General features: G+C 41.1%; 3 protein-coding genes across 4 annotated transcripts in view; all 3 read right to left on the bottom strand.

Annotated features, from left to right (window-relative positions):
- Positions 1-14,999, bottom strand: part of hoxa3a (homeobox A3a) — a 32,703-nt gene extending 17,704 nt beyond the window's left edge. The window contains exons 1-2 of one of the 2 annotated variants that reach the window (XM_079522714.1): positions 14,785-14,999; positions 7,448-7,543 (exon numbers count right to left, since the gene is read on the bottom strand). The gene's annotated coding sequence lies outside the window, so the exon portion shown is untranslated. The remainder of the gene's footprint in view (positions 1-7,447; positions 7,544-14,784) is intronic. The other variant, XM_079522715.1, reaches the window with a different exon arrangement.
- On the bottom strand, positions 8,247-10,851 carry hoxa5a (homeobox A5a). Its single transcript, XM_079522569.1, has 2 exons — positions 10,113-10,851; positions 8,247-9,376 (listed from the first exon to the last, which is right to left on the bottom strand). The coding sequence occupies exons 1-2, from the start codon at positions 10,765-10,767 to the stop codon at positions 9,126-9,128; spliced, it is 906 nt and encodes a 301-aa protein (XP_079378695.1). The 5' UTR covers positions 10,768-10,851; the 3' UTR covers positions 8,247-9,125.
- A 931-nt stretch (positions 15,000-15,930) lies between the features above and the next one.
- Positions 15,931-18,627, bottom strand: LOC306938425 (homeobox protein Hox-A7-like). The gene is made up of 2 exons (XM_079522603.1): positions 18,191-18,627; positions 15,931-17,260 (listed from the first exon to the last, which is right to left on the bottom strand). Exons 1-2 carry the CDS (start codon positions 18,564-18,566, stop codon positions 16,893-16,895), a joined length of 744 nt encoding a protein of 247 aa, XP_079378729.1. The 5' UTR covers positions 18,567-18,627; the 3' UTR covers positions 15,931-16,892.
- Between the last annotated feature and the right edge of the window lie 3,842 nt (positions 18,628-22,469).

Genomic DNA, 22,469 nt, shown 5'->3' with positions numbered 1-22,469 from the left:
ACGAAAATTGCTCGGACTAGCTTACGTTGGTGTTTTCCTTATTAAATCAGAGTATATAAAGAAAACCCAATCAAGGAACTTGTTTACTGCATGGGGCAAACGTATGTAGGCGAGGTTACTGCAAACATGCTACAATTTCCTCCTAAAATCAACATCCTCTGAAAAGAGATGAAAATGTTGCATCAAATTCAACCCCTGCAAAGAATACAGATTATTTGGAAACAAAGGACTGAAGGGGATGGCAAACGTGAATATTGGTTTAACTGGACATGAAAATGCGCTTAAAAATACACCCATAAACCAGTGACAACACTTTCACATGAATGTACCTGTGGCATGATGTTACTGAAAGTATCACACAATATATAGCAAGCCGTATTGGACCAAGAACTGCCGAGCATACACTGGCCATCAATAAAGCCTTAATTAATAACCAACCAAACCAACTCTGTAACAAATGAAACCAGATCAGTCTGTCCATGAGGCCTAAATAAATCCCCAAATCCTAAATTCTATATTTTTTGCCAGATACCATAAGCACAACAAAGACTTTGAACTGTGTTTTGGTCATATACACATTACTATTTCATAACTTATATAAAACGTTCGAGGGTGTGATCGCGTGGTCACGCGCCTTTCTCCTTGTTGAAAATACAAATACAATGTAGGCCTGTGTGTTAGCGTATTGGAAATGTGATGTATCAATAACCCTTTTTTCCAATTTCAACTGCAAACTGCTATACCCAGAAGCCGGTCAAAACAATGAACAAATATTTTTCAGCCACACATTTTGCAAAAGCAATGGCCAATGACTACCATAAGTAGCTATACAAAGCATACATGTCCACAAGCAAATTGTCTATTGCAATGTACGTAAATTAAATCATTTCATTTTACCTTACATTTTCTATTGCAAAATGTATGCAGAAATATATCAAATGAACGCTACAAGAACTTCTCAAAGGGAACCAAGTCATGTCATATAATTTTGTCAAAGTTCAGAGAAATATTCTCGCTCTTCCTATTGTACCAGTCTACTGTAAACAACGGCCAGGTAGATACTAGCAACAGTATCGGCAGAACGTTAACTTCACATAATGTCATATTTAGGGCAACCAACCCCACAGTAATAATTAAAATACTATACTACTAATTATAGCAACACAAACAACCGTTATAACAATAATAATGGAATATACAGTATAGAACTGGCCCATTCGTATACACATCATTATAACGGAGATATCTATAAAGAAAGACAAAAAAAAGAACAGCACAAAATAGCATCCTCTGACCGTATTCCTTCTGTGCCATCAGAGCTTCACCAAAAGCCATCCCTATACGACCCGTTTCCTCTGCAACCTCCCTGCGGCTGCTACAGGACAAATCCAAGGCACAGCACTGTACAGCTCCCCGAAATCACCAGCAGTCCTTCAGAATTTGTCCGCAATTGTCCATCTAAAGAAGGCCCAGGCATCGTGAAAGAGGCCAAACTTCGGAAATATTGAAAGCTTTCCTTCCCCCCCACTTTTTCTCTCCCCTATTCTATTCGCTCCCCTAAACAGAAATAACTTCTGCCTGACCCCAAAGTGACACCGTTTCCATTTTGTTTCTGATTAATCTTGGGCATTGACAGTCTTTGTTAAACAACAAGGCGTGCCCTTCTGCAAAGAGGCTACATTTTCATATCTGTTAGACGCAGTGACCTGAAGTTCACCCCACGGCCTTGGACTTCAGTTTTCCAGGGTTTGTTCAACCCTGGTGATGTGGGGGAGCACTTAGCGTGGGTCAACACCCAGGAAGGTCCCAAAAGAGTTTTTGCAAAAGTGCAAAACCCCTTAAGCCATTTGAAAAAGTCATGCGTCGAGGTGTAGCTTACTTCCAAAGTGAAGTTAAATGTGAGTGGTGATCTTGGCTATAAACAGCTATAAACAGACTGCAGATGGACGCATTGCGACAATTTGCATTATTATATAGCTTATGTAAACTTGCTCACTTCTGTTTCGGTTATTCAAACAAGACTTGGGAGCAGTCTCTATCTTGAGGACATTGTAGCTGACGCGCACTGGCGGGCATGGACGGATTAGAATGCTGGTTTTTCAATTCATCAGAGGTTTTTATGTATCAATACAATCAGCACTTTTTAAAATCTTGACACTATGAAGTCGACATTTGCTGTAAGTATAGGGGCAGGTATAGACCTAAATCTCGCTCAAACTAATCGAGAGTGACAGTGGACAGCTCTGCCATAGCAGTATCCACGTGTAGCCATATCCTTATAGCCGTGAGACCACCTGAACGCCAATATATCAACTTAATGTCCACGGTAAGACGACTTCACATGATATCTAAATTTACAGTCTACTGCCAATGTATTATATATTGCCTGTATAAATATGGGCCAGGTCAGCGCGGCTATTATCCACTTACAGTGAGCTATCCAGCGTGAATGACGGTTATCTGTTTTTACAGGTCATTCTACTTGTTGCTATAGCACAGGCCTGCGTAGACATGGCTCAGAAAACCCCCAATTTAAATAATTCACAAAAATGGCTGTTTATGTAGGCTACTAAAATGTCATAAATTGTATGATTTCTTTCACAATCACAGTAATACCACCCAGTTATCTATTACAAGAGTCCACTTGAATGACTATCTTGAACAAACCAAAAATATAAGAAAATGACCATGATAATCATCAGATATGGATTAAATTGATCAGATATGGATTAAAAAGTTGCATGTCTGAAAAGAATATGGTGCTGGAAATAAGACCACACTAAATTAATAGGCCTAATTGTCTATATAATTGGAGACTATTATCTAGAAACCAAAATCGTTGGCCCAAGGCTATTTCAGATCTTATCGTATAGTTTAAATACGTGCATGCACCTTCAAGCGTGCTATTCCTTTTCCAAGGGTATACTGTGAAGTGAAGGTCTACTTAAGAAAAATACATCATGCTGACAGTTTACTGTAAATTTAGATTATCAGAGAAGTGCTGTGACGATAGTGACAGATTGCATATGGCTTTCACAAGGTCTCTTGTCTATATGGAGCCCAGACGGGCGAGTAAAATATCTCCTCTGCATTCAAGATGAGGTAAATGTTGGGGTAAAAACGCCATTAGCCGTTTTATGTCACCAACACGTGGCCAAATCTCGAAATAACTGAAAAAGTACTGGGACGAAACCTCGTTTCGTTTCATGCATTGGACCCCCGCACCACTCGACACCCTATGCACAAAGCATGTATAATGCACGTGCGCGCCGAACAAGCTGTCTGAATTATTGGGCATGGTCACTTATATGAAATCTAACAGCAGCTGCAGCATTTCGAGACAACTATACGACCTATTTGTATGGTCCAATTGTGAGAGTGGGAAAAAGAGTGAACTCCTTTAAAAAAAAAGTGTATATAACTTTTCTGCCCTGGCAAGTGATGAGGCACAAGTTGGGATCCCCCCCAAATCAAGATTGATTAATTAGACATCATGTTTCTACGTAGAACCGGGTATAGGTGGCTGCAGGTACACAGGGTATTTTTTTGTAACATGCACAGCTTCACACACAATGGCAATGGCACAATGGCAACATGGTTTGTTTAAAAACAAAAACAAAACAAACATACGTTTGCTGTTTTGGCGATATTTAGTATAGTATATTGTAGGCTCGAATATCATTTTAAAGTAGCCTAAAAACAACAAGAAAGAAACGTCCGCTATATGCTTATACTCCATTGTGATTGCTTTTTTTTCTTTCTTTTTTTTAAGCATTTAGCATGTCGTTATAGGCATAGTGCCTACTTCTGCCCTGCTATGTTATGTTTTCTACATAATAAGCCTTGTTCTACAGTGTGTAAATATGATTAAGGCCCATAATAAAAGTTGACCTACATTTTAAAAAGTATATGTTCTTGTGCGTTTCTTTTAGGATTATTTTTTAATAATTACCAAAGTATTACATTTCGCTTTCTTACATCGAAATGCAGTGTCGTTTCATTTAGTCGAATAGACGATTCCAAAGAATACCAAACTGAGTGATTTTATTATTGTTGAGCGGAAAGCAGGACTCGTGTAGCCTGTTTGTCTTTCATAAGAAAGTTTAGACACAATAATACAAAAAATAAATTCTGTCTGGTCTAAAAGCTTATGCTAAAAACATTGTGTTTTCTATTGTCTTCACTGGGTGACTTTTTTTTTTTAGCACAGGGCGTTATTTTACGGGCCTTTGGGCCTAATGCACGAGTTCTATCATATTATATAAAATAGAGAACTGCCGCTTTCATTGTACATTTTTTCCTTATATCTTTCCTCCAAATAGCACTGAATTACATTGGAGTTCGTCTCAGCGCTCTGCAAATGATTCAAGATTGTGTAAAAGAAGAAATATATTAGTTATATATTAAAACAAATCTCACTCACCCACACACACATTTTTGCCATTTTTGTATACGTCTTTCAGATATTCCCTTTCAGCAGGGAGAGGGACTAAATGTTTTTTAAGGGGTCCGGGGGCTCAATTTGGGGGCGGTGGGTTTACCCATTACCCTGTGACCGGGTCGAGAGTATCAATCCTCAGAATGCAAATTTCGCCCTCGTCCCCCAAACATATCAAATGCAATTTATTCAAAGGAAATTCACCAATCAACCGCCCTAATAAAACGCCAGCCACTCAATCTTGGGCTGGGGACGGGTGGGGGGTCCCCTCCCCGTGGTCCCTGACGCGGGGTCACCCCGCATGCAGGGTTCACCTGGAGTGCACCGTCCAACATATGTAATTCAAAGCTATTCTATCTTTTGTGTGGAGAGTCAAGATCGCTATTATAACGCTGGCATCAAGCTCCGAGTGAACAGATGACGGAGACTTGTTCAGCGCGTAAACTTTTGACCCCAATTTTTCCTCCTCTTCTCTCGCTATTTCACCCTCATCAGTCCCACCCCAGTGAGGCGGCCGCCCATGCGAGGTAGCCTATATAGGCCCCATATAGCTGGCCCCTTGGAACGAAAATTTGATTTTAACAATCCATATCTGTTGTCATTACGGAAATTCTCCACACAAATATCATAATTAGAGAAAATCCCTTAGTAACAAAAATGCATTTCTAATATGCAATCTTGTAAAAAAATATCGATCTAATATATGCTTCTCGTACACACACGTCTAATTAGCCTCTCTAATGCATGTGCAAGTCATTGATTTAGGGGTTGTTAGATAAAACAATGCAGCCAAAAATATCTTTATTATAGGCTATAAGGATAATAATTTGAATTAGACTAGTTTCTCCTGCTCTTCAGTGCATATAGGTATACTGTTGCAATACACAGTATGCTATCACTATACCTGCCGACATCCCATTTCGTTAAGTCATTTACATAATAGACATACTTACAAAGGTGTGAACGTGCTATTGCAGTGTGTATTATATGTGTGTATTGTGTGGTGAATGTGTGTGTTAGTGTTTTGCCTCTCATAAGGTGAACAGGCGGAGGGTGACAGTGAACTTGGCCTAAAGCGAGCTCTGCTGGTGGCTCTGAGAGGATGCAGATTTATCTTTCTGCTGGGGCTGACCTCCATGTGAACCTTTAGCAGCGCAGGGAATGGCTTCTTTTCCTCGGCCTGGCATTATGCAGCTGGCTGGTTGAACAGAGCATATGGGGCCCGATTTAGACATTTCTCGTTTTTAAAAAGGATGGCAGTGGCTTAATTCACACATAACAGTATAGTACAGATTGTTTCATCGAATGTACTTTGCTTGTATTTTCGATCGGCCCATCAAGCCTATACATTACAAGACCAACTGCAGAAGGGATGAGAATGCTACTTCGTTGAATTGGTGTCTTGTTTACATGACAATAGCAACATTTGCGAGGAGGAAAAACAAGGGGAAATGAGCAATATGGTTTGGATCAGTCCTTATCAATGTGCCAAGCAATGCAGCCTGCAAACTTTTGGCTATAGGCGAATGTGTTTTTTAATCTCGTGTGCCTATACAATAGCAATTATTTCTCAGATGTGACCTGAATTTAAATCTAACTCTTCCGATTGCATGGCATTTTGTTTTAATGCCATTGATATAAAACTCTAATTCGTTTCGAAATGTTTCAGTGAAGCAATTGCATTTCTTGGGATATGACAATCAAATCAGCGCGTCTGCATCAATGCAGTTGCAGGTTGGACTAAAATACATGACGAACAAAGAAATATTTTGTTACAGCAAACGAAACATATTGAACTGCATGTTATAAGCTCACATGAGTTAGTTAATTCAGACAAACCTGAAAATGTGTCAAACACTGCTTATTGTAAATCACCTTGGATTAAGAGCGTCTGCTAAATGCCTAACTTGTAATTGTATAGGCATATACATATCCAATTAGGGCAGGCAATACACATTTAAAATGTAGTATAGGCTATGCATATTGACGACCATTTTGAAACAATGAACAAAGTCAACTATAAGGTCTTCCTTCATAACTGCAACAAGTTAAAACATCCCCCATTCTGGGTGCTTTTATAGAATGAATCCTACGATGACTGGGTTCACGTTGTCCCGGACGCACGCACGCACCTCGGCCCCATAGTAGGAGAGGTCACCACAAAGCGAGAGTGACACTTTCTGAGAGGTCATCTGAACTTTACAACCCCACGACACGAAATGACGTGGCTGACACAAAACGGAATTCCTTTTCAACTGTCTTCCCTGCTGCTTTTTGTTCCCATGTTGTGTTTACTTGACATTGCGTTTACTTGCCTGTTCTATTAAAGTCATTAGCGTATCAACATGTGGAGCACTGCTACAGCCTACAACACACAACACACACAGCTCCTAAACTTTTCACAGACGAATCTGCAACTTTTCAACAGTAGCCCGAGTCCGACCATATCAAAATGAACCGATAACACACCGCTATTATAGGCCTAACAAACACACATCACACATGTAATGTTTGTAGAACCGGACAGCTTTATCGAGGGAATCTACCCAATTCACACATGCTCTAGGCTACTTTTTTGGCTCTCCCCAGAATGTCTGCATGGTGAGGCTTGTGTTGGTCTGTTAATCCTCCCGTGCAATAAAACTACAGCAACTAGAGTTTTGAGGGGGTGGATATGGACAGAGAGCTAATTATCCAACATGCAAAAATGGATTATGCCTTACACCACAGATGGAGGGAAACAAGTTACGCGGGGAAGGAAGCAATTAAATAGCCATGAGCCGGACCCAACCCTGCGCAACATCTGCCGAGACCAGTGCTATTCAGCACTACACAACTGACAAATTAGCGTAATGGACTAATATGGACGGATAGATAGAGAGCGAGAGAGAGAGAGAATACAATCATAACGCTGTTTAACACAAGGCGGCTGTTCCGACTGAGGCACGCGAGCAGTAGAACCAGAACGGAGGGGCTAGCCTATATAGCAGGACTGCCCAGAAAACTTACCTCGAGACGTGGTCTTTCTCCTCGCCTGCGTCCGGTCCATCTCGAGGCGGTTGTGAGCGAGGGGACGGGCTGTAACGGTCAAGTAACACTTACACCCTGCGAAGGAGAGAGTCAGACCAAGCCGCGCGTCAGTGCGATTATATGTTATGTGCAATATACTGTCAACTCCCCAAAACCATAAAACTTACTTTAATGGCCACCACGTGACCGTTTATGGCCAGTGAGCCTATCTGGCCGCGCTCCGGATGATTTTTACGATCTAATTCATAGACAAAACCCCCATTCATTTAGCACCCAAATGTCAGAGACCCAGAACCGGCCAAATAAAGTTTACAGCTTTGAAAAAGTCGAACTGGTTCCCTTGGAGTAGCGCGTGTGTGTGTACATCATGTGTGTGTGAGCACAGGGGACGCACGGCCCCTGGAGCCCCTCACAGTCCAAGGGCAGGGGACTCTATTGTCCACGGCACGCACCAAGGTGAGTAAAAGCAACATTTGTTTCAGGCTACCTGTTGAATTCACAGACTTGGATTGTTAAGGGAGTTTTGCAAGGTTCGTATGTTCGTAGTTATAGTTTAACGGGGCAAATATAAGTGTATAGGCCTATCCTGCATGTTGCTTGGCCTAACTTGGCAAATAAATGTTGAACTCTACCTTTTTAATTTACATTATAAAAAGGCACCACAAGAAAGCACACAAATATATCCTGTAATACTTTTTTTTCTCCTTTTCTTTTTTACAACAATCATACACACGATGCAGTGTTGCCGTCCAGTAAAAAGTTTATTATAATTGCCGATCATTATAGTATTTTCTCGATTTCCAGTCATTTAAAAACATTTACAAAAAGCTTATCACGATGGAGCTAGTATAGGCAATGGGAATCACCGTGGGCGGGGTCGTCCACTTAAAAATATATATAAGAAAACAAGACAAAACATGGTTTACTAAGATGCAGTGCCAGGTGAACAACGCAAAACAGGCTGTGTACATACATGATACATCATTGGGTCGGAACCACTGTCCCTTCTTTACGTGTTCACGAACGCACACAAAAACCACACAAGGCTCATTTCAATGGTCTACGTTATAGGAAGCAAGTTATCTGAAAATTTGGATACAATACAGCGAACAAACAAATAAATACATACTTACATACATATATATATATATAATATATAAAACGATGGCTAAACACAAAGGCAGCTCAACCTTTCACCAACCCACAATTTATTCGGTTGCTATTGTTCTGAGTGCATTACACAACATTTACAGGTTTATTTGCGGTATAACATTTCAAGCTTTGACTTTTATTTTTTTATTTTCCGTCTGAACAAGAAATAAGTTAAACAAACATTTATTTTTCATTTATTGTTTTTCCTTCTAAATCTAGACAGAACTGTACAGAATACATTTTTTGTTCACTTATGCATTAGCGCGGTCAAAAACAAAATGAAATATATATAACGGAATTGAAGGGCTGGTACACTTTGGACACGTGGGATGCCCGCTTCATGCCCATTAGGCTACTTCCCATAACAACAAGTCTCTCACTTATTTTCTTTTTTTCTACTTGGAAGGGGAAGATAACACAATCCTTGTATTCTTTTCTTTTTATTTTTTTATTTCATTTTTTTAATATTTTTTACATAGTGCTCATCAGTACAGTGGACCCAATATCAAGGCCGATATCCGCCCCCACCAGCCGCAGCCATGCTCATGCTCTTTAGCTTGTTGTCTTTTTTCCACTTCATCCGACGGTTCTGGAACCAGATTTTGATCTGTCTCTCTGACAGACAGAGGGCATGAGCTATCTCGATCCGCCGCCTGCGGGTCAGGTACCGGTTGAAGTGAAACTCCTTCTCCAACTCCAAGGTCTGGTAGCGTGTGTACGCAGTCCTCGCCCTCTTCCCCTCCGGTCCAGCTAACTCTGATAAGGGTTGGACACACACACATACACACACACACACACACACACCCACAAACAAACAAACAAACACACTGCAGATGAGTGCACCAGTATTTAGGCCAAATTTGACTTTTCTGTGTGTGTGTCATCATATTTTGGTTACATGCGTTACGCACAGTCATGTTAAAAGCGTTACGCAACAAGAATGCCAAAAAGTACAGTCTAAATTAAGTTAAAAGGGAATTGCTGACCTATTCACAAACTCGAAATACACCTTTTCAAAGACATACATGCGAACATGAATATCACAATTTCACTGATTATATAAATATGTCAAATCTGATCAATACAGTGGATATTCCCCAAATCCAGAGAATAATGTATAATTTGACCTAAAGTGCGATTATATTAATGATTTTTTGGGTATATTCTTTTAGTGCGCCTGATCCTTTTGAATAGCCAATAACACCAAACAGGTGAACCAGTGGCACGTATAACCTATGCTCTACATGGAAAGCACCATGTTTGACTTAGTTTTTATTGTCTTCATTAAGGCATATCTAAAATGGTCAAATCCAGTTATGCTCTGCTTATGGCAAAAAACACAAACATCGACTAAAAAGGACATGGGCGCACCTCCTTTATACACAGCTTACAGTGCCAGCCACTTAAACAAAACAAAACAAAGAAAAACAAACAAAACAAAAACGTTATACATGCAGATTCGAGATCGTAATCATCCAAAAATGACTTTTACCGTGATTTATGTGTAGTTTCCTCATCCACGGGTATATCTGAGGCTGACTCGAGTCGCTGACATTTTGGGAAGTTGTCTGTGCACTTCCCGCGGGCTTCTCTTCCACCAGGCTGGACGCCTTATTGGACACACAGTCCCCCCGGTTGAGCAGCAGCGTGCCGCCTCCGTTCGAACTCGGGCACGGGGTGGAGCAGGCGGTGCTCGCGATGGAGTTCTTTATGGCTCGGTGGTGTTGCTGCTGCTGCTGCTGAGACTGAGACTCGGTGACCGGAGACGAGCTCGTCGCGACCGGGGCGCACGGCAGAGGGTCAGGTGGAGGGGAGAGAGACGAGGTCCCGGTGGTGTTGTTGTTGCTGCTGTTGCTGCCGGTCTGCGTGTACCTGGCGGGCTCGACAGAGGACGTTGTCGCCGCCGAGTGAGTCGTCGGCGAGAAGCCCTGCGTCCGCTGCTCGTTGCCCACAAAGTGCTCGTTTTCGCCCCGGCCGACAGTGAGGTCCATTCCGTTGTAGCCATAGCCGTACCTGCTGGAATGCATGGTTGTTGCGTCCCTGTATTGCTGCTCGTTTCCCGAACTATGGTCTCCATAATTATGTAACTGGAAGTCCGCGCCATTGGGATAGCGACCGCAGAATGAGTTCACAAAATAGGAGCTCATTTGTTGACAATTCCAATGTTGCTCGTTGTTAGGTATTGTTCTTTTTTATTTTGGGGGAAAAAATAATAAACGTGTGTGCTTTGATTTGTGGCTCTTGATGGTTTAGCGCGGTCTATAGCACCCCTTGCACAATTTATGATGAATTATGGAAATGAGTAGGACATGTACTTGATTCTCTCTTACGTAGACACCCAAATATGGGGTACGACTGAGAATCACGTGCTTTTGTTGACCAGTCGTAAATCCTGCTTGATGACCTCCAGAGGTAAACTCGTGCACGGAGGAAATCTGGGTGGGATATAAAGGGTACGCGCATCCATGCGCGCTTGGAGAGGGGCTCTTCCCAGCCAAGTTGCCATGTTTTGAATTGTCGTCGTGCGCCATCCTCTGGTGGAATCGCTGCACTGCACTGTCTGCGCCCAATATTTGAGCGTGGACTCCAAACAGGGTCATACAGAGGTTAACGACCATTGCGGCAAAGAAAATGGGCTCCCAAACAATACAACAAGTGACGTGCTGAGAATGCAATCTTTCCTCGTCGTAGTGTACAGAAACCTCAAGAAAACAAACAAAAAGCAGGCTATTGTGAGCAGAGATTTGCATATAATTACTTAATCAATAGGCTTGCGGTTCTTCTTGAACATATCGGGAGATTCTCATATACGTGATTTTCCACATGCAAAAGAAAGCTCATGAATATTTGCTGTGGTATTAATAAAAACGTCTATTAAAAAATATATAAAAATGTAAAAAATAAAACACAAATGAACGGACATTCATGGCTGTCTATATGGCGAAATAATACATTATTGGGGGTTTACAAACCTTTATGAACATTTGATCATTTATGTCGCACTCACTCAGACCAGAGGAGCTATTTTGAAATTTAACGTGCTTTTGCACAGTTTTAAACAGTCGACAGATCAGGCCTACACTTAACGTTCTATACATTCAGTCTATAGCACTTTGTGAGAGTATGAAAACATGAATGATAGGCCAACATCTTTTGTCTTAAAAAGCAACAATAGTTTGGAATAATATTTATCATGCTGGTCGCTTTGAGCATGAAAGGCCTGCAAAAGCAAAGATATAGCTTTTGAATAATATTTATATCATGTGTAATGTTCCACTTTGTGCGAGCTTAAGACAGATTTAAATGGTTGATTCGTGAAAACGAAACCTAGGCCTACTGAAGCAATATGTTAAAGCGTGTTATGAATATAAGTTACTTGTATGTCAAATTTGGAAAATAATCTCAAAATATAGACCACATTCTCACATCGTCGAAACATGAATGAAGGAAACCTTTTCATTTGGCTTCGCTCGGCAGAGTTCGTCCTTTGTTCTAGAGAGCTATACTGGTGATAGTGCGATCAAATTTCAAATAAAAATGATGCGTAAAATAAATACAATTGTACTAGAATTAATATTTTGGCTACAAATATTAAATACAACAATCATATTAAGTAGACCATATGACTGTGTAGTGGAATCATGAATGTATACTGATACATATGTTCTTAATATATTATTTGTATATGGTATAGATGCGCACACATTAAAAAGGAGTATAACAATAATGAATATATGTCCTGTCTGTGAAACCTTAAATATTTGCGAAAGGTGGACTGACTGAACTGAAAGCGGAGCAGATACACACACCGGCACAGCCTAAATATAAAACCAAGATAATGTTTCCACAGTGCATTCCATCAGAACCTTCTCTCTCTCCGTTGACATTTTTATGGCACCGCTTCTTTCCGAGGACTGCTTTGTGCCTCGGCTTCCCCCATGCTATCGCTGCAAAGCATCGCTCTATACCCAGCACCTCTTATCCGACCTCCTGACAACCAAGGGGCGCATGCATGCAAGCTGCTCGCGGTTCTGTCTGCTCTTGTCCATGTGGGCGCTCCGTGTTAATAGACCGGATGGCACAGGCCAGGGCATTATTGTGCGCAGATGTGTGCCAAGGGGTGAGAATCACCCATTCCCATTTCCTAGCGTGCAGACACACGCATGGGCCCCGCGCATCTGAGTGTGTAGTCCCAGAAGTGATTCAATAAACTCCATACACTTTGGAATTTCACATGTGTTGCTGGCAGCCTGTGAATGCGTTGGTTCTGAGTGTGTGTTGAAATAGTCAGGGCCCAAAACAGCTGATTTATCACTGACCAATAGCAAGCAAGTTCTCACGAGAATTATTTGCCCCAAGGGAGCTAGGGAGACCGATAAAGAAAGTGCCACGGGGGGAAACCACAAGGATTCTTGTTGGTGCAAAGAAGAAAATAACAAAAAAAAAGATTTAGTGGTTGCTCAAATAGTTTCCAACATCTGGTGCGACGTCCGGGCCAGGCAAGAGGCATGCTCTGCAGGCGCGTCTAGAGACAATCTGCAACGTGTGAACACCAAGCAGTCTGCAGCATATTACTTTGCTATAAATATTGGCGCTGGCGATCGGATTAGCCTCATACATGTGGACAGTATCACGATCTGATCATTTGAAGCCATTATCATTGAACTTGAAGCCAAGAACAGTCGCAGAAAACAACACTTAACTGGAGAAAAACAAAAATACGTGCTATACGTTTCCATTTCATGAATTATGTAGAACGAATTCACAATATATGGTAAGAAACCTAGAATGTTGTGCAACTAGAACCAAATAATATGCTGTTTGTAGCCTACTCAATTTATCAATAAAAAACATGTCATGATTGCGTCTATAATTAAGTCATCTATTCTTTCACTATACACTGCAGTGTAAAGAGAACACACACACACACACACGCGCGCGCGCGCACACGCACACGCAGACACACACACACACACACACACACACACACACACACACACACACACACACACACACACACACACACACACACACACACACACACACACACACACACACACACCTTGTTTTGTTACATGTTTCTTATGATGACTAATCTAATATTCTGAGTGAGAGTTCTGACATTGTTTAACCAACATAGCTTATATTAAGCTTTGGCCTGCGCAAATAAACATACATATGCCTACAATGATGGAAGAAAGCCATGTTTTATACCACAAGATGTCAATAGGCAGAACACAGGCAGAACAAACCTGTAAAAGAACGGAACACTTGGCCTATACGTCAAATACCAGCATATATAGACATATACATGTTGACTTGTGTGTAATGTTCGTTAAACACACTACAATCAGAACAATGCATGGGAGGCTGAGCTACAGTATATAGGCCAGAGCAGCAATTTGGATTGGTTTGTTCCACGGTTTGAATTGATGCACTCAGAATGTCTTTATTATCTGGTCTGTGTATAGCTATGTGTTGTTGTTTGGGGGAAAAAATCAAAAGTGATGTATATTTGTATGATCTTATGAACATATTATGACATTGTATTGACTAAAATGCCTGTAAAATATTGACTAAATCAAATAAATAAATAATAATAATAATAATAATAATAATAATAATAATAATAATAATAATAATAATAATAATAATAATAATAATAATAATAATAATAATAATAATAATAATAATAATAATAATAATAAAGAGCAGCAGCCACTGCCACGTCATGTGTACTTTTTCCCACAAGAGGGCGACAAAGGGCATATTTGTTGGCCTCAGTCCACAGTACACAATGAATCATGCAGCTGGTAGCTCGTCCTCGTTTATATCCAACAACAAACAAATGAAGCCTGGACAGCGTGCATCCCAACACGAGGAACACTGCGGAGAGTGTACACACGTCTCTCACACACTGCATACAAGTCACACAATTTCTAAGCCTCCCATATAGGCTATTATGCAAATTATAGCCAATATCAACATGAAATGCAAATACCAGCATTCCTCATAAGCATTGGGTTTTCATGCGTATTTGAATAATATTATATTTGGTATATAGCCTACTTCATCTAAACGTTGTTTTTTTGTGTCTGTCCGTTAACCCGCAGCTCTTTGATAAAAGGAAATGGACCAGCGGAACAAATGACTACATGTCTTACCTTGGTGACGGAATCTTGGTGAAGGATGCACCTGCCTCGCAGGTGCGGCGGGCGCACGGTGACCGGCGGGGGACAGTCTCCAGAGCCAGGACGCATGGAGCTCCCGGGTCCGTGACGCGCTCGAGATCATCCCCTTCCTCGTACTAAACAGGGCAGCGGCAATAATGTAACCAAAACGATGCGCCGAGGTCCCCGGGTGAAGAAAACTATACAAAAACAGAGGTCAGAAGGAAGGAGAATGTATAGAAACATGGAGGTATAGCAGCAGTATATATACTGTAGGCTACCGGGGTAGTAGGAGAAAGGATGAGTGCGCGTGGCAGCACACTGAGACTGTTAAATGAAGGCTGCTCTATTCTGGTATTGGAAATTATATATAAAAAAGTTCATGTTCACGGCTCCTTGCCATGTGACCAGCTGGGACCAATCGTAACCCGGGACGAGTCGTAAAGTTGTATTGCTATGTTGTAAATTTTCATAAACAACAACGGATTTATGACCCAGTGAGAGAGAGAGGGGAGGGAGAGAGGGAGGGGGCAGGTCACAGAGAGACGCCATCTTACCGAAGGAAGAGGGAATGCATGCAGAGTTCAACATAGTAATTTCCCTTATGTGCGGCCTGCCCCATCTAGTGTTCTCATAGCTCGAATTCCTCAATGCCTCTGTTTACCTAAAGTCAAATGGATTTCGACGCGTTTCCTCACGTGTTGTAACTCACTGTTTGTTAACCATGAGCAGCTTACTGCCTGGTTAATATGTCAACATTTTATTATTATTATTGTTATTTGTACTATAAATATTACATTATTATGCTATAGTAAGCCAATGCATTCCTTAGCTTATTATCTTATTACCGTATTATAGCAAGTTAAAATACAAATAATGCCTTGAAATCAAATGGACCGATAGCCAGATATAGCCTACCAACTTATCCTATAATAATATCTCAAACGTATATATTCAGCCATGATATAATATTGAATTCTGTCTGTTCCCTCCTACTCGGTGGGTGAGGGTGAAGGAAAAAAAAAGAAAGTGCTTATTTCTGAAATGTTTATTTACACATCACGTATACATGAAACAGTTTCTGTTGATCTAAAATGGCTCAATAAAAATAAGGCTTTTTATTGAACACACATGGGTGCGCACATGACTCAAACTAGTAAAATGCATGATAGCCTATATCAAAATATAAGAGCATGCATTTTCGATGGACATTAGCCGAAATCGACAAACAAATGTGGAAATGTAAGACCATGAATCAACATAATAATAACTATTATTATTGTTATTATTACAGTGCAGTACAAGACTTCAAATCACTTCAAGCTATCACTGATAGATCACAGACAATACATTAGGCAAGGGCTTTCATGGGATCTGAGGTAGGCTACATGTGTCAATGGGAATGGTTCAGTCATTTGTACATTCAAGACAATATATATATTCAAACTACACCAGAAATAATAATAATATATTAGTGGTTTTACATGTTTCGAAATCTACAATGATGTATACATTAAAGTCAGGATTTCGAAAACAGAAACAAGTAGGCCTAAAACTCTCTAAAATAACGACAAATTAACTTTTCATATACCATTCGAAATAAGGCACGCAGAATTTTGTATTAGTGTCTTTATTAAATACAACCGCCTGCGGCTAAATCCCCTCTCTAATATTTGGCTCGGTCAATAAGCATCTGAAATTAAGGTTACATGTGTTTGTCCATTAGTGGGCTATAATTATTTGTGTCAAGGAATGTTGTAGGTAAAATATTCTAGCTAAATATTTTGTAATTGGGTGCAGCCTTACAGACTACCACCACTGTACATATAAAACATATTATAGGCTTGGCTCAATAGGTAGTAACTGTTGCCTTTCAAGTGTGTATAGCCATTTTATGTCATTTGGAAAAGGCATCCCTGACATAAATAGGCTTTGCTGTTAAATATCGTTAAGTGCCTTCAGTAGTCGCTCCTTCAATTAGGAAGCTCTAAATAGCATGGTCGAAGAGGCTGTGTATCGATTACATGTGGATGCACGTCTTGAATACATTCTTTATATAACCTTAACAAACATTTATGGAGTGTTTCTTATATTAATTGGCCCTATACGTCTTTCTCTTGTCCACTGGCAGCTGTCCCTGACTCCACATCGTTGTCCTTGGTGTCCTCCTCGGCCTTGGACAGGCCGTTGATTCCCAATTCACCGTCCCTGTCCTGCACATGAAGGACAGTGGCCTCGTCGTGTGGCCCGCCTGCAGTGCTGTTCGAGGTCGCTTCGCCCTTGTGGTCTTTCTTCCACTTCATCCTCCGGTTCTGGAACCAAATTTTGATCTGACGCTCTGTGAGGCAAAGCGCGTGCGCGATCTCCACGCGCCTCCGGCGGGTCAGGTACCGGTTGAAGTGAAACTCTTTCTCCAGCTCCAGGGTCTGATACCTGGAATAGGTCTGCCGTCCGCGTTTTCGATTTGGGTCTGTGAGAGATATGATGAAAGATTGCATAGTGTATGGCCATTTTCTCTGTTTTTTGCATGCTACATGCTGTGTGTAATTTGTGTTTGTGAATAAACATAACTGCCTTATCATATTTTGGAAACCCTTGTAAATTGTGTTTTATATATCTGTTAACGTGCTGGCATTTGTATCAATGTAGGCCAATAATAAATAAATTGCATCGGAAACCTTGTGTATTGCTTATTTTAGTCCAGCCATCATTTTCTGTTCTATATTACGCTCAATTCATATGAGGAAATAGCAAGGGCTTGCACCTTTTTAAGTATAGTCATGCTGGGATAGCCATATGGCCTGCCTCTCCTTTGAAACAGTGTTGCTTTTCTAATAAAAATGACTGCCTATGTAGGCCATAACTAACAGGCCATAATGCAATTATAGTGTTCACGGGGGGAAACATGTCTACAGTTCATATTGTTTGCATGGTATTCACCCTACTTGTTTGAGTCTATATGTTTTGCTTTAGCATAAAGCCGTATAGTCACGTCACGTGGACAAACAGGTTTCTGAAAAACGTCAATAGTCACTGCTGTGCAGACCCAATTAAAAAAGGCAGCTCTGCAGAGTGCAGGAGAGCTGATTTACACAACAGGCTGGTCTTTTTACAACCGCAAAGGGGAGAACAGGCTTAAGAGAGTAATAAGAGTCCAGGTAAGAACCCCGGCGGCAAGGTCTCTGCGAAATGAACATTACAGAAGCGGTGGGCTAATGAATTTATGGCCACAGAACTCATTACTTGCGCAATAAAAGTTTTACGATTCTTTCCATGCAATACCAATGGCTTCACGAAATTAATTGAACCATTAAGGTCCAAGGTATAAGTATCCCCCATGTTTTGTAAAATGCGTAAAGACTCGAGAGCGTTTTCTACCGTACATGTAATAAGAAAATACCTGAAGATCTCATCCAGGGGTACATCCGGTAGTGTTTGTCCGTCGGCGAGGTGAGGGACCCTGCCGTTTGGCTGCAGCTGTCGCCGAACAAACGGCTCTGGTGGTCGAATGGGCTGCAGTGCAGGCTGTGCACGTCCGGTCCCTGGCCATAGCCAGCGGTAAACATGGGGTGGCTCTGGTACATAGCACTGTTGACGTTGTAAACTGCCGGCAGGGACGGTGGTGGGTAGGGCGCGATAGCTGCGGCGCTGGGAGCCTGCCCATAGTCCTCTCCGCCGGGTCCAATGGTGCAAGAAGAACCGCGGTCTGCGTTCGGGAAAAGAGAACTACTCGCCGTATATTTGCTAAAAAGACCATCCACATAATAAGAACTCATATTTTTTTTCTCTCTCTCTCTCTGATATGTTGGCCCAGAATCCTCAGTGTCGTTTTTACGAGGTAGTGTGATATATGACAGCAATACAGCCTAGATTTACACCAAACCCCATTTTCCCTAGGACCAAAGAACTCACCACGTGACTCCAGGGTTGACCGCCGTTATCCAATCACCGCGCGGACATAGATTTCGTTATGGCGCAGTCTGCAGAATAGAATTAACCACTCACACACACACACAGTCACACACACACACACACACACACACACACACACACACACACACACACACACACACACACACACACACACACACACACACACACACACACACACACACACACACACACACACACACACACACACACACAAACAAAGGGGGGGGGGCTGCACAAATTCACAATACCAACGATTTCATTAAACTTATAATCAAATCACTGTGTCTCCACTATCGTCTCTGTCTTTCCCTTTCGCTATTCCGTTCTCTTTATCATTTTGGGTAATGCATTTCGAAAAGTGTTTCTTGTGTTTTCCTTTTTAAATGCTAAATGTAATTTTAGAATGAAATGATAAGTAGCAAATAGAAATGTGGCACACGCGCCACACGCCAGGCGTTGATACAATTAAACAAGGCCAACTGCGGCCAAGGCAAGTTTAAACGAAAATAAGTGAACTAGTGAAGGCCTGTACCATTCCATTACAAATAATACGTGCCACGCAATACGTGCCAAAACATGCACGTGACGTGCAGCAATGTATGAAAATATGAAACTACAACAGATATCATGTATTTATCAGAGGGAAATTGCATGAATCTGATAACAAAATCAATCTAAAATATTCATAGGCCTATACAACTTCATATTTTGTGGATTTGGGTTCCTTCAAGTGAACAAAAAACAAGTTTTATACATGTAGTCTATTCATTGTGACAATATGATTCAAACCAACTTATTTTAAGCCATAATGCTGACATTAGAGTTGCATTAACAATTTTGCTTTGTGCTGTGTTGGTCTAATTTATTTATGTAGGCTACAGCATTAATATGTATTTCAGTTTTTCTCATTCTATAATTTGTAGATTTGAGCAGATTGATTTCAGTTATAACCTATCACATATATTTATTTAATTATCCTATACCTAACATTGTTATTTGGAACATAATTTATTTAGTCTGTAACTAACAGGCTTATTTTAGCTTGTAAAAAAATGTGCAAGAACCGACCAAAATACACAGGTCTAAAACTATTGATCGCAAGAATTGACCATGAAATACACGACGGTTATAAAGCTTAAGCATGACTATAATTCACCATTTATTGTCTTAAATTATGACCTTAGACTTACACAATTTTTAGACCAATAGATTAAAATGTTTTGAGGCCTATAGTTTACCACTAAACAGATTTAATCTGTTAAAATGCAAGTAGACCTTAATACAATGTAGTTGAATACCAGTTAATGCTATGCCCTCCTAAAAACATAGCCCACGAAAAATGCATTAAAATAGAAGAAAGGTGCGGAATAATCAACGTTTTTCCAATACAAAAGTAAACACAATTTAGCCTACTTTGGTTTTCACTTAGCCACCATGCAACAGTCCAAATGATGAGCTTCTGAGACTGTAAAGTAAAGACGAGGTGTGAAATCACTTTGTTGGGCTCTTAAAAAGTTATGTTCCGAGAGTGGGTTAATTATCCTAGAGGTGAGTTACACTCATTCCAATTCGAGTGATATTATGGAACTTTGTCGCCATCGCCTGGTAGCTCCTGTGTACTGCGGCATGGTGACGGTGCAATGCGCAAGGATTTCCCCCCTGCTACCCCCAAACCCACCCCTATACCATAGGAGAGAATAGCAGGGCATGGGGGGAATAAAATAAATAAAAACGCATACATGACGACATGTTTATTCAGTCGCGATTGTTGTTTGTTATAGGCAAAGGACGGGTGATTCTTAATAGATTTGGAGTGGACATCTGAATGTTATCCGGATCTATTGCGTTTGAAACTAGCCGTGGTGCGGTCGGTGCGGTTAGCTTTTATGACCCCTTCTTCTTTAGAACGCTCTCGGCGCAGAAGGAACAGAGGACGAAAGGTTCCCAGGGCAGGTAGAGACAAAGAGGTCGCTCGAAATGACCGTGAGTCCTGCGCGTAACCGTTGCTGGAGAGTCCAATAAAGCCTATCATTTCCGCTGGAGCCTTTTGTCCTGAGTGCAGTCCCACAGAAAGAGGAGAAAAAAAACAAATGGGTGCCATTCTGGAAACGGCCTAATTGTGTCTGGACGGCCATAAAGCCATTAAAACTGGAATGCCAGACAGTATAGCTGAGCCAGAAGTTTTATTGCACTTGTCTCTGGTCGAGTCTTTGAAGTTTGGGTCCATCTGTGTCCCCTAACGCGTCACAACACCACTAGGCTTAATTTCCCTAAAGTACAACTTCACTAATATCCCTAATAGTGTATTGATTTATCCAAGGCTATTGTGACAATTAAGGACACAATGGTGGCCCGCAATGAACGTTTACAGCGTTAAGTATAGACCTGCATTATGTGGACGCTTGTAACCTGTTTTCGGTTGGAAACATACTTCCCAACATGCAAGGACATGAAAGGGAGACCGCAGAGTTCACGAAGAAGACAGGCTCGGGCTGCACTGGCAATATTGTCGAATTTAAACCATGCAGTATTCAAATACAAGTAGGGCTTTATTTCAATATGCGGTAATGCGATTATTATGGATTGCAAACACGACGGGCTAAAACGATTATGCCAGTTTGTAAACAGGTTGTAACTAGCTACTATACAGCTACTGGCTATGAGAGGGCGTGAGGAGGCCACAGGTCTCCGTGTCATAAGCTGAGCAGAAATACATTCACTACATTATTTCAGCCATGCAGGCCTCAGCTGTCTGGAGCTCACGACGTCTTTCCTTGTTTTGTGTCCTCTCGCCTCGCAGCGCTTTGCACCCCATAAACGGTTATAGCGGTAATTGTCTTTTATGGCGGTATACAGCTAACAACATCCTCTGCCAAGACGCTCTTGCTCGGCTCAGTCCGAAATCCACACCTCCGAAATAGCCAAAGATCTCACTCTCTATGTGTGTGTGTATGTGTGTGTGTGTGTGTGTGTGTGTGTGTGTGTGTGTGTGTGTGTGTGTGTGTGTGTGTGTGTGTGTGTGTGTGTGTGTGTGTGTGTGTGTGTGTGTGTGTGTGTGTGTGTGTGTGTTGCAACTTGCACGTTATGCACAAATCTTTGTGCTTAATCCTCGTAATGTCCACAAAGCAATCTTTGCGCCTGCCATTACTTTTGGTAAAACAGAGAGAGAGAGAGAGAGAGAGAGAGAGAGAGAGAGAGAGAGAGAGACTGATACTTCCCGTATGCATTTTATATGTCCAATGGGTATATATTTTCTCAAGTGTCTGTCCTGTATAGGATGTATGTATGTATGTATGTATGTATGTATGTATGTATGTATGTATGTGTGTGTGTGTGTGTGTGTGTGTGTGTGTGTGTGTGTGTGTGTGTGTGTGTGTGTGTGTGTGTGTGTGTGTGTGTGTGTGTGTGTGTGTGTGTGTGTTTCACGGCTTCCCCTCATGTTCTATATTAAGAACAATTTCAGTTGTTCAATAAAATCCAGAGCATACAGTAAAGTTGGAAGTAGCCATACAAATGAAAAATAAAATAAAACATGTAATACAATTTGAACAGCAGCCAATTCTAGACTGGATTGACTATTTCTTTTTCATAGGCTACCCTCACAGTAGCCTAATTGAAGCCACTATATTTGAATGTCAATACAAAATACTATTTGAATAGATTCAAATAGTTAGAATTATTCTTACCATAGCAATGTCAAAATATATGAATGCAAAAGGCCTAAGGACATAAGAATGGAACGTGCA

Source organism: Electrona antarctica (assembly GCF_951216825.1).
Source record: "Electrona antarctica genome assembly, chromosome: 15".
Classification (NCBI taxonomy): Eukaryota; Metazoa; Chordata; class Actinopteri; order Myctophiformes; family Myctophidae; genus Electrona; species Electrona antarctica.
The sequence above is the reverse complement of the archived record's forward strand: the minus strand, read 5'-3'. Positions and strand labels throughout refer to the sequence as shown.

Excerpts from the sequence above, each read along its gene's own strand:
- hoxa5a (XM_079522569.1), bottom strand. The coding sequence starts at position 10,767 with ATGAGCTCCTATTTTGTGAACTCATTCTGCGGTCGCTATCCCAATGGC. Across the intron at positions 9,377-10,112 it reads GAAACTACACATAAATCACG|AGTTAGCTGGACCGGAGGGG; the intron begins GTAAAAGTCATT and ends AACCCTTATCAG.
- LOC306938425 (XM_079522603.1), bottom strand. The coding sequence starts at position 18,566 with ATGAGTTCTTATTATGTGGATGGTCTTTTTAGCAAATATACGGCGAGT. Across the intron at positions 17,261-18,190 it reads CCCCTGGATGAGATCTTCAG|ACCCAAATCGAAAACGCGGA; the intron begins GTATTTTCTTAT and ends TATCTCTCACAG.